The following is a 12895-nucleotide window of genomic DNA, read 5'->3' on the forward strand; positions in this document are numbered from 1 at the left end:
GAGCAAGTGAGCGAGAGACAGACACCAGAGGAGGCATACCGGGCCCCTATGGACAGTGCTCTAGCCGCGGTCCTCGCTGTCATGCTGCAGCGGCTCCAGGTGGCCACCACAGTGGCCATCCTCCTGGACACCATCCTTAGGGCACATCCGCTGCCTGTGGAGTTTCCCCACAAGCAGCAGCTGGTGGGACCAGGTGGTGCTGGAGGACTGGGGCAACAACTGGGCCCTGGAGCACAGCTGTGGGACCTATGTGAGTTGCAAGGGCTACCACTCGGTGGTCCTGCAGGCCCTGGTCGATGCCAATGGCCGGTTCCAGGACATCTGCTTGGGCTGGTCCAGCCGCACACAAGACGCGAGGGTCTTCCCGAACGAAGGGCTGGGACATCATGTGGCCGAGGGGACCTTCATGCCCCAGGGGGAGCTCCCCATCAGGGACACAATGATGCCACCCTGCATCATGGCAGATACAGCCTACCCCCTGCAGGCTTGGCTGATGCGGCCATACACCAGCCACACTCTTCCGAGTAAGAACCTTTTAAATGAGCGGCTGAACCGTGCCCGGAACACCATCGAGCGGGTGTTCAGCCTCCTCAAAGGGCATTCTAGGTGCCTCTGCACTAGGCTGGAGGTGGGCCTCCCCAATGTCCCAGTGGTGGTCGGGGTTTACTGCACCCTCCATAACCTGGTGGAGGCAAAACAAGAGCCCTGTATGCAGGGGTGGGCTGCCAAGGTGGGGCATGGGTACCAACAGCCCCGTGCCACCAGGCCCAGCAGGATGGGGTGGGTGTATGGGAGGCCCTGCTCCAGGCCTTTGAGCAGGGGCCACGGTCACTCCCCCCACCCACCTACACACAGATGCACACCCTCCACGCACATGCACATCCACCAGCACACATGCATGGGGGACACAGGGTACACCATAAAAATAAGCTATTCATGTCAAAGAACTGTGCCCCTCGTTTTCTCAAGGAAGCTATTTACATGGAGCAGGGAGGGTAAACAGGGAGAACTATTTACATGGGAGGAGGGTGGGTGAATGGGGAGCTGGGGTGGGGGGCCTCATCCCTCCACGGGGCTTGACAGCCGGGATCCCCATTGACCATTCCTACCCTTCCTCCCTGTGTCTGGGGGCCCCACAGGGAGGCAGGGGCATGGCTCGGGTGCAGTCCCCATGCCAGTGCTGGGCTTGGCACGGGGGGAGGGGGGGCTGGGCGCTGGACTTCCAGCTGGCCAGCCCTGGCCACCAGGGTGTGGGCCAGGCAGATGAGGCTGGCCAGAGGGAGCAGGGCCTCGAGGTCGGCCTCCTCGGGGGGGCCGTTGTGGGGGAGGCAGGGGGATGGGGGATTGGGGCGGGAGGAATGTTGAGGGCGTGACAAGGGGAGTGGGTGTGGGAGTGGCCCTCAATGGAGCGGTGGCTGACCACAGCCTGGGTGAGGGGGTCCAGGCTGGATGCCACCTTGTCCCATGAGGGCGACCGTGTGGGCCGTGTCCCCTGCCTCCTTTTCTCCGGCCTGGTGGCACCGGTGGAGGGACCGGCAGTGGCTCTGTGCTGTCCCTGTCCAGGGCCTGGGCTGCTCCACCTCACCCTCAGTAGTAGGGTGCCCAAGGCCTGTCATGGGTCTGGTCCGGCTGTTAGCTGCTGGAGCTGTGGAGACATTGGGGAGAGGAACGGGCCATTAGTCCTGAGGAGAGACCCCCTGAACTCCCCCCCCACAAAGCTACCCCATCCTGGCAGTCCTGCAGGGACTGCATCCAGGGTTCCCCATCTGGGTTGCGGCAATGCTGGCTCTCTAATGCCCCCCGTCAGTCCCTCTACGGCCTGGCAGCCCATGGTACTGTCCTGGCCGCATGGTGCTGAGTGCCCCATGTCAGCCCTATGAGGCTGGGGCGGTGGGGCCATCTGGCCCGCCTGTGCCCTGGGGGTGATGTCCCTGCGGGTGGGCTGCAGCCACCCCAGGTGGAACTGTGTGTCCCCAGCCCTGCACCTGCCTCCGTGCACAGTACCTGCCTGTGGGTCCCTACAGGAACTCAGGCAAGGCACGATCCAAGGGCGCCAGGCTGGATGGGCCTGAGGGGACTTCGATGACAAGGGACCTCTCGCTCGAGTCTTTGTCGTCATTGGTGTCTGGGACCCTTGGTGGGTGCCTGCAGGAGACCAGTGGTTTGGGGTGGTCCTCCCTCTTGGTCCCCATGCCCTGCAGCTCCATCTCTGTTGGGGGATCCGCCATGTCGAGGAACATGGCTGGGGGTCCCACCTCCTTGGGCCCAAGGAGGCGGTCCAGTTGTTTAAAGTAGGGGCAGCTGGTGGGCGCTGCCTTTGACCTCCTGGCCATGTCCCAAGCCCGATGGTATTCCTGCTGGAGCTCCTTCACTTTGGACCTCACCTGGTCTGTGGTCTGGTTTGGGTGACCCTGGCTGGTGAGGCTCTTGGCAAGGTGCTCAAACGCAGCCATGTTTCGGTGCCAGACTTTCGTCTGCTGCAGGACCTCCTCATCTGCCCAGAGGGCAAGGAGGTCCTGAAGCTCAGTGTCAGTTCAGGAGGGGGCCCAGTGCTTGGGGGGCTGGCTCCTGTCAGGGGAGGGCTCCCTGGTGTCCTTGGGGGGCCCCTGGGGTGGGTGGGGGTTGGGGCAGTGGCCATGGTGCCAGGGGGGCCAGTAGGTGGGCTGGAGCATCACCCTTGCTGGATGGCTGGGCAGCACCGTGGGCTCCCTGCTGCCTGCGTGCTCTCAGCTTCCTGCCTGAGGGCTTCTGGGAGCCTGTGTCCTGAAACACGGCCAGATGCTGGTGCATAGAGCTCCGCTTGTGCTGTGAGCAGCGCCACCGCCTGCCAGCTGATTGCGACCATGGAGGACCTGCTCTTTTGAAAGAGTGGGCCGTGGAGTATCTACACTTACTCTCTTTCGAAAGAGGGTGTTTTTCCCATTCCGGGAATGGAAGACCGACTTTGAAAGAACGGGTGAGTTCTTTCAAAGTTAATTTCAAACGAGCATTGTGTCAGTGTAGACACTCTGCAGGTTCTTTTGAAAGAACTCAGTCTTCTGGTCTGAATTTCGATTGTACTTGTTAGTGTAGACTCACCCTTGGTGGTGCAATTCCTCAACTCATCAAATGCCATTCTCCTTTCATTGCATGCATCAGTGTATATTTTTACATATTAATACAATTTTAGCAGTGTTGCCTTGCAATAGGAGACAAAATCTTATCCAAAATCAAAAAAGAATCTTGAATATTCTACTATTAGACAGATATTTAGGGGTGAAAGTCCATCCAAGTAAGGAAGACCTATTCAAATATCAGTTTCTTTTACACTTTTTTTTTAAATTGTTATTGTTAATAACTCTGCGCATGCCATTTGGCCTTACTGAGATCAGATATATTTTCTGACTGAATATCTTAGCTTTGCTGAAGAGCATCACTCACACTTCTATCTAGTTACGAAAATACTGTCTTCTCTTTTGCTTTCTGTGTAGTTGTGTTTTGGGTGGATTCCAGAGTTCAGGGCAGATATTCAAAAGGATAAATTTTTAAATGTATACAGTTGCTCATTCTCTGGGTTTGGTCTTATCTGAAAAGAGGGATGATCAAGGTAGAAGGAGGCTTTGATTATATAGAAAATACAAATAAATGAACTAGTAGTTTTTCAATGTACCTGTGTTTGAACTAATTTAAATGATCTTTTTGAGTCTTTTCTCCACATCTCTAATCATTCTCTTCTCCTTGCCTCTTGTTCTAAAGGTAGATTGAGTGTGTAAAAAGAAGTTTGTTCCTGGCCCATCTGGACTCACTTTAAGTATGAAAAAATTTTCTTGGACTGTAATGAAATAGAGGTCTTGAAATTTTTTCATCACCTTCATCTTCTCCTGATCAACTCTAATAAGAAAATATGATTCCGTAGCCTGGTGGGTAGGGCTAGGAATATACCTGACTAATGTTGATCAAAACCAGGTCTGTTCCCACAAAGTTTCAGATTCACAAGTCAGCATTTTTGAACAAACACTTCATTGAAAAATTCCTGACTGGCTGTAATCTCTGGTTCATGTCAGAGGAGGTGTGCTGATGAGGGAGTACATCCACTATAGCAGCATATCCCCAAACTGAGATCCATGGCCCAGTACCAGTCCTTGGGGGCGGGGGGACAAAAAATACCAGTCCTTAGAAAACATACAGATTATCACTATGTTCTATTATTATTGTCAATAAATAATAAACAGTGATAATTAATTAATTTTTTCATTTTTATATGCATTTATATATTTGGGCTGCAAAAAAAGGTACTGGGAAAAAACTTGGTCCCAACTATATAAAGTTTGGGAAACCCTGCACCATAGAATCACAAGCTTTCTTCATGAATATCCCTGCCTTTTGTGACTTCTCCAGGCTGAGTGCTGTCCCTGCATCTACTTAAAAGGTGGGTAGTAAATTCCATACCTCTCCATATTTGCATTTCCTTTCTAGGGTGTTCTCGTTCTTTAGAGCCAGAAGTCAAAGGGCTGTCGGAAGTAGCCATTCCTTCAACCCATTTTGTCTGTCCCAAGTGATCTCAGCCAATAGTTTGGTATGAATCATTATTTCTGTGCACAGCTGTATTTTTTCCATTCATGTGCAGCACATTTTCCTTAGGGCTGCACTTTGGAAGATTAGGAAAATATAATGGACATTCTCAAACTTAGTTTTGATTTGACAGTTGTGAGCCATCAAAAATCTACTTCCTCTGGAACAAGGGAATGTTCTTTCATTGCAAGTTGATTTTATGCCACTTCCATACTCTGTCCCTCAGCTCTTGAGCTGTGGAACTGAGGGGTCATATGAGAAAATAAGTCAATTTAAAAAAAACTTTATTTCCATTTTTAGACTCAAATCACAGAACCACTTTGTGTCCCCCTCCCCCGTGGTTCCTGACCTGCTGGTTCTCTTCTCTTGGTCTCCCCTTCAGTCACCTAATTCTTCTGCTTCTCTTTAGATGAAGAAAGGGACTGGGATGTAAAAAGTGATTATGGGAGGAAGGAGTGACTGAAATAGCATGAGGAGGGTAGAAACAAAGTACAGGAAATGAGGTTTGGTGGCTAAGGGAGGGGCAGGAAGGGTAGTACAAGTCAAACCTCTCTAGCCTAGCACGTTCTCGTCTGGCGAAATCTGTGATCTGGCATGATTGTAGTTAACCAATGACCATTTATAATGAATGTGGATAAGTTTCCCATCGTCTCATAAAGTTTGTTTACAGCCACCAGATCTCAGAGTCCTGTGCTGTTGTTGTTTAGCTCTTATTTATCCCTAAATGTCTTTTAAGAGCTCAGTAAGCTGTGAAAGTGTTGGTAATGCTGCTAGACAATATTGACCTCCTGTGGTCTGGCAAATTCTCACCTTCAGCACTGGTCAGGTCCTGAGGGTACCGGATGAGAGAGGTTCAACCTGTAGCAATGTAGTAAATCTTTTCTTTAATTTTAGACTACTGGCTTTGAGTCAAATATTTTACAAATATCTAAGCCAATATATTTCACTGTTCTTTTGGCAGCAGTAATGTCATCTTCTTTTGCATAGTCACTTGTACATTCTATGCATGTATGTCTTTTTAAAACCAAGATGGAGCTTCAGGCTCGTTGGTAACAAACTATCATACTTCTTTGTCTCTAGAAACACATTTATCTAACTCCTTTTTAAGGAAGGATAGTGTAATCCAGACATTTCCTATACTATAACTAGAACAAATGTTACAATGGTATTCAGTAAAGTATTTCACTATGTCCTTTTATATTGTAAAAAGGTCAGGAGAGAGACTTTACCATCATAACTCTTTCCTGAGTTTGTACTTGTAGGTACTAGTGTTTAGCCTCCCCTTGGAACTGTTCTGGAAAAGTTGTTCTTTAAATACACACACACACAGTCCAAATTGTCTTTCAGGGCTTGATAAGCCATGACAATGAAGAGCCCGTTTTCAGAAAATCATCAACGATGCATCAAAGTGTCAGTTACTCGGTCTGAGTAAAAGTCAATAATACACTGGTTCTTCTGAGGACTGCCCTCTGTACTTAATTCAAGCATTTGATGGAAGTAAACAAAGGGACTAGCTCAGTGGGTTTCTGTATAGTACACATGAATTGCCAAACACTACCTACTTTCCCAGACTAGCCAGTAGAGTGAATATAACTTCTTTTTTGGAGAAAGGCATACCTGCACATGTTTGGTACTTGAATTGTTTCCACTCCATAACCCACTGTACAGCATTGCACCCTTTCTTTCCCTGTGCCCTGGGGGAGAGAGTTCAGCCTAATATGGCTTCTCAGTGCCTGATATTTAAACAGCTTGTTGCCTATACTAAAACTAGCCTCTGTGCTGAAGTCCTCTTAATTAGGACTCAAGATATTCTTTGGCCACAGAACTGCATTCTTCCACATGGTCAAGACCATGGTCTGTTTGATGCTATAATATGACTGAGTCTTTTACCCAGCATCATCTCATAAGGCTTCAGAAATCCCGCCCCACTGCAAGAGATGTCAGTTATGTCAACTATCTTCTTTCTTAACCCCTATATTTAGAATATTTTGAAGTCTTTAAGATGACATTATATCGCTCTTCTCCCCTTCCCCAAGTACTGGAGCAGTGTGTATGTCTCAGTATTGGTCATCTTAAGCACCTCACCTGTTCAGATTCTGATAGTACAACAATTTCTGTTCTCACCTAGGGAGGGGTCTATCACCATTGAAGGTACTAGCCATTCTGCTATGCATGACTTTTCTGCTACCTGAGTCTGCACTGTAACTGTCTCTTTGGTGCCACTCTGAAGCCAAGTTGGAGTGCCTTCAGTTTCTTTGGAGTAGGACTTTCAGGATCGTCAGAAGAAGTTTTAGGGCAGTGCACTCCTTTCCTTTGGGAAGGATATCATGCAAGGGCTCACTGCATGTAGCTGTATGTAAAGAGCTCCATGAATACTCTTTTGGAAGACCCAAGATCAGCTCTAGCACAGAATATTGTGTGAGGCACCATGCCCTCCCTTGGCACCAATTCCCTCATCTAGCAATGACACACTACTGGAATGCTAGGGAAAGATCAGATTTTCCATTAGAAGGCAGTGTCTTCTGTAGTGAGAAGGCCCTATGGAATATTAAGGCTACTGCCCACCCATTCTCTGGAATTAACCTCCTCTGAGTTGAAGAAGGCTCTCTCTTCAGTCAGTGTTTATACCTTCAGGACCAGTCTACCTCACAGTATCAAGGGATGCAGTCTCATGGGTAACTTCTGTACCTTATGCTGGCTAACAGCTTCAGGAGTACAGAAGGAGAATTTCTCACAGTATCTGATTCCAGGCAGTGCTTTTGAGTGTACAGTTGAGAGCTGCATACAGATTTGCACTGTATCTCTAGTCATCCACTCTCGTCAATCCCTCCTGTCTGACATGATCTCGTCTACAGAACACGCAGATGCATGATTATTTCTGTTTTCTGGATGGCATCTGCAGTGGCTGCTAATTTACCTAATTCTGCATCCAGCTATGTGACCATCTACTCCCTTCCTGTCCCCACTTTTTTTTTTTTTTTTTTAAAACCAGTCACTCTGCAGAGCTGGTCCTTTGCATCAAGTGGAGAGTTGTAGAGAAGGTTCTACAGGAATTTGTGGTAAAGGATTTTATTCTTGATCTCTAAAAAGAGCAATTGTCTGAAATCTGTCTCAGACTTCAGAAACTTCAGCAAGCACATATAAACATTCAGTCTCAGGATGGATAATTTAGGGCATGTTATTTCTATTTCAATGAGACAGGTATGGGGCTCTTAGGCTTAAAGGACACTCTCCCTTTCAGGTAAAAATCACAGTCAAGTACCTGAGATTCTGCATAAGGACAAAACCTTGCCAGTTCAGACTCCTGCCTTTTGTATTCTATCCACAGTCACAGTAATAGAGATCTTTGCATACAAAAACCCAAACAGCTTCCTTCTGAGTACATTCCTACTACAGGGAACCAAAGCTCTTTGTACAGCTTGCTTCCCAAAGTTAAAAAGATAAGATTGGGCAGAGTAGGTGTTGTGCAGTTTTCGTGTGGGGTGTATGTGTGTCTGGGGCATTTTGTGCTTTGACACATTGATCATTATAATATTTTGGAAAGAGATGTAGTTATTGTTAGCCATGTGTACAATTAATGATAGTATCAAACACCATAGCCCTGTGTACTTAAGTGACTGTGGATGAACCTTTAATCTTCTTGTTTCAAAAGTAATATCTTATTGCTAAGGCTGTTGAGATTACAGTGATCTGTCGACAGATCATGGCCAAACTGCCAAGCGGATCGCTTTCCTGACAAAACTGCCAACCAGAAGCAGAGAAGACATGGCTTTCCAGTGTCCTGGAAGTCTTGCCTGTTGACGGAGGGCCCCACAGAATGTTCAGACCAGATTTCTGTTGACAGAGGCTTTATGCCTTATGGGGAGCAGGATAAGGCTGTCAACGAAAGTGTTGCATTCTGTTGATTTACTGTGAACAGAACACCTTGGGAATCTGGATGGTCCCTGGGTTTCAACACAACCTTCTAGTGTAGACATTGCTGTTGAATGCTATGGAGTTTGTCTTTTAGACTGTGACATCAGAGAAGTTTTTTTCCTGTTATAGTGATACATGCTTACATACACTAGAAACATCACTATTATTATTATTATGCAGGTCTGATAATATCAATCAACTTTCTTTTGTTTGCTATAGCACTTGACTCAAACCTCATGCAGACTTTTTTTGCAGAAGTTAATTCCACAGACTGACAATAGGTCCTTTAACTTGTAACTAGGTTTATTATAGCTTTTGTTAATTTTCAGTTATCATTATCTAACTCAGTGAAACAATTCGACTTTTCCCTGTATAATCTGAATGACCAAGGTTATCTCCAGCAAATCATCTTAATTTCAAGTAATTTACTCTAGGAATTGCAGTTTGCACAAGTGAGAGTGTTTATTTTCAGTTGTGTTACAGTAAACCCTCAATTTAATGGACCCTGATATAATGGACTTTGGAAATAATGGACCCTGTCTGCCAGGCCCACTGCCGCTCCCCCCCCCCCCCAATAAATGCCAGAGTCTCACTAGAGCTGCAGCTGGGGCTGGAGGAGCTGCCAGAATGGCTGGGGCTGGAGGGGCCAATGCAGCTGCTGGGGCCACTGGGGCCAGAGGAGCTGCGGGGGGGACTATGGCAAGAGCTCTCCTCACCTGGCCACGTGTGTGGAGTACATCAGCACCCAGACACTGCTGCCTGCACTGGTACTGAGCAGCAGTCATGGTGTCGGAGCTGCTGCCCACTGGCAGGCTGGAGACGGCCATGCTCTACCTTCGCATGGGTGACTCTGAGCCAGGGGCTGGAGGAGCCACAATGCTGAGAGCTGCAGGAGGTGGAAGGAGCCAGGCTGGCATTCAGCTTCTCTCCTGGTAATTGGGAGAGGGAGGTGTGAGGGGAAGGATGGGGCAGGAGGGGAAAAGGAAGTGGGAAAAGAAGACAGAAGCGAGTGATTGTCTGGGAAGGTCAGTGCATCATCATACAGTATAACCATTAGGGTGTGATGGACTTTCAACATTGACAGACACCCTTTACCTCCTTTAAAATACAGTAAACCCTCAATTTAAGGAACTAAATGTGTATTTTTCCTGTTAATATATTGCATGCAAATTTATTTAATCAGTATTGATACTAATAATAGACTAGGGAAATAAACAATACAATATTCAGCATTCATATTGTCTGGATTAACCTACCTAAATAAATTAACCTACATAAGTAAATATAATTGCTGAACATGGTTCTCAGTTTTAATGCACAAAAGAAGTGGCATATCAAACGCAGGATGTCTAATTAGCACTTATTTTTTAAATAACCCTCAGCCCCTCAGGAAAAGTATCTAATGGTGACACCTTTGTGGGCAACTTGAATGCAGTTAAGTGTTCTTAAATGAAAGCACAGTAAACATAACGTGTATTCCTCTGGTGGGTTTAGCCTTGGAAAGCTTATGTCCAAATAAATTTTAGTCTTTAAGGTACCTCAGGACTCCTTTTTGTTTTTGCAGACACAGACTACCACACCTACCTTTCTGAGACTTGTCTGACTTCAGGTTTGCACTGCATTTTAAAATTTGTCTCAAAAATTGTGCAATAAACATAATGACTTCATTTTATTTTTCAGATGAAAATTGGGATGATGATCAACTGCTTGGATTTGAACCTTGCAATGAAAACCTTGTAACAGGTTGCAACATCATCAATGGGAAATGTGAATGTGACACCATTCGCACCTGTAGTAATCCATTTGAGTTTCCAAGCCAGGATACTTGTGTGACAGCTTTAAAAAGGATTGAAGGTAAGCAGTTGATTTCAGTAATTTCCAATTTGTGCATCTTTTACTAGGGCCTGGGTGATAAATACTAGATCCTTAAAACAACTCAAGTGATTTCAGGGTAGAACTGCCTTTAACGTTAAAAAATTAGAAAATACATGTTTTTGTAATCTTAAAGGTAATATTAGCACTGTAGAGTTTAAAGAAGATGTGGTTTATCTAGCTTGACTTTCAAGGCATCTCACTTTGAATACGGATGAGTCTAATATTTTTTGTCTTTGTGCTAAGTGTCTTTTAAAAACAGAAGTACATTTCATTGTTACTAAAATACAAGCTAAGAAAACATGCTGTTTAGGTTTCCCTTTTGATCTTTTTGGACAGTTTCACAAATTCTTATAGTTTGTGGAAAAGTGAGTTCAAAATTATATGGTTATATTTAAAGTGATAGACACATGAACAAAGTTTAATAGCTTAGATGTTGTAAATAAAGAGCTAAAAATCTTAGGATTCTTGGTTGCCTTGATTTACAATGTTTTGTATGATAGAATTGGTTCTCCTTTTTCAGAAGTAATAATATAGAATTACTTTTAATACTATAGTACTTCTCAGTTACTTGTCTTCCTTTTGTTCTAGCTCACTTTTAGATCAACACTTTCATTTATATTTATTCTCAATTTCACATTGGGGTTCATAGCACTAATGTAGCGTGTAATACAGCAACATCCTAAAAAAGCAGTCCTAAGTTCAGCCAAAGGATTGGGGTAGGGAATACTGTGTTTTGATCAAACCTGCATGAAGGTTTTTTGTTTTTTCCTTTAAATTCTCTAAGCTGTGATGAAAAATATAGTGGTTCTTGACAGCTGTCTGTGTAATTTTACTTTGTCATAACATTTTCCAATACATCCTAAGAATTTGCAAGTATATAATTTCAAATATGTGAATGAGTGAATTGGCCTTAACTACAAGCCTGCAGCTGTAACTTCACATGACAACTTAATGCAGTGACAGTTAAATGTTTTAAAAGAGTACTGGTCATGGTGTTCTAATTATGATGGTAGTCTAAATATGTAAACTGACAAGCTGTGAAGAAAACAGTGCTTCATGAGACTAACCTTCATCTTAATTAAGCAATGAAATATTACAGTAATTACAGTAATCTCTTAAATTCTCAGTATTTCTCTGTGCTGGATCTGATCAGTTAGAAACTCACCCATAGGGGAGGGGCTTGTGCTGCTAGTTGATTGTATATGATACTCCTAATTGAAAAAGTTTAGAATTGGTACAAATATGTTTGTTTAGGTCTGGTCTAAGAGTATAATAAGACCAAGGGATGTCTCTGAAGTACAAAAGAGACTTCAGGTTTGCGCTCCCATTTTAAAATTTGTCTTAAGTTCTTTTCACAGTTTTGTGACTTGGAACGATACATGTGTTTGTAACACTGTGAGAAATTAGCTCTCAATTCTGATCGTAACTCTGACACAGACAGTTTTGTGGTCTTAGATAATCAGATTGAGAATCTGTAATTTGCCCATCTCAGAAAATGAGATTATAATATTGATCTCTCTCCTGAACAAGAGCATTCTGAAGATTAGTATTTGTAAACTAGTTAGATAAATGTCAGGTACCATCACAAACATTTAATTTATAATACTGAAGGTTAGTAATTTTAGAATGTTTGTTTGTATTTCCAGGAAGTAATAATACACGTGCTATGAATATCTTAACAAGCTCCAAATGACACCTGCCAATCTGAGCAATTTGTTTCTAAGTGATTTAGTCTGTAGTCATCTTGTTTACTTTGTAGCACATTGAATACTTGAACAGTGAACAGAACAATTTTTGTCTTTCTTTTTTTTGAAAAACAGCAAATATTTTGAGAATAAAAATATTCAGGATCAGTTCCCTCTCCTGGAACAGTGAAAGCTCTATTGCAGTTTTTTCCTCTAAGGCTACGTCTAAACTACCTTTAGGGTAGTTCAGGGTCATCCTCTGGGGTTTGATTTTGTGCATACGTGAAATGATGCTCAAAGTTGACCCTGTGCTCCTCACGAAAGGTGAGGAATAGGGAAGGTCAAAGGGAGAAATGCTTTTGTTGACCTTCTCCCCCTTCTCATGTAGACAGACATGAAAGTTGACCATGGATAAATAGATTTTAGCTACACAGTTGGCCTAGCTGAAACTGCATATCTGCAGTCGACTTCATGTCTAGTATAGACATAGCCTTAGGAGGTCCTAGATAGACTGCTAGCAGGTTTTCATTGCTGATAGCAAACTATTCAAAACATCATACAGGACATAACTTAAAGCATCTAACTTTCCACAGATTAAACATGACTTTTTTCCCCTGAATTAGTTAGCAAAAGTGAGGAATAGAAGAGGAGATAGCCTCAATAGGTTTTCTACAATATGACAGAATTTAATTTCAGCATAAAACATCAACCACATGGATATAACTGTTCCATCTACAAGCTGAGGATTAAGGAAGGGCAAAACGCTTTCACCAAACTAAGCATGTGTCTGAGTCTCAAACATGTGAGCTTATGTCTTTACTGGAATTTTCAGTTGCATTAAGCACTCACCTGAGTGGAATGGACATGAG

The 12895-nt window shown here is 44.5% G+C and overlaps 1 protein-coding gene across 2 annotated transcripts in view; it reads left to right on the forward strand.

The window, feature by feature from the left end:
• The window catches only part of CRIM1 (cysteine rich transmembrane BMP regulator 1), a 315027-nt gene that overhangs the window by 14841 nt on the left and 287291 nt on the right, over window positions 1–12895 (forward strand). For both annotated transcript variants that reach the window (XM_074989676.1, XM_074989675.1), the window contains exon 2: window positions 10147–10320. In XM_074989676.1, coding sequence (XP_074845777.1) covers window positions 10147–10320 — 174 coding nt within the window. The remainder of the gene's footprint in view (window positions 1–10146; window positions 10321–12895) is intronic.

Source organism: Carettochelys insculpta, chromosome 3 (genome assembly GCF_033958435.1).
Source record: "Carettochelys insculpta isolate YL-2023 chromosome 3, ASM3395843v1, whole genome shotgun sequence".
Classification (NCBI taxonomy): domain Eukaryota; kingdom Metazoa; phylum Chordata; order Testudines; family Carettochelyidae; genus Carettochelys; species Carettochelys insculpta.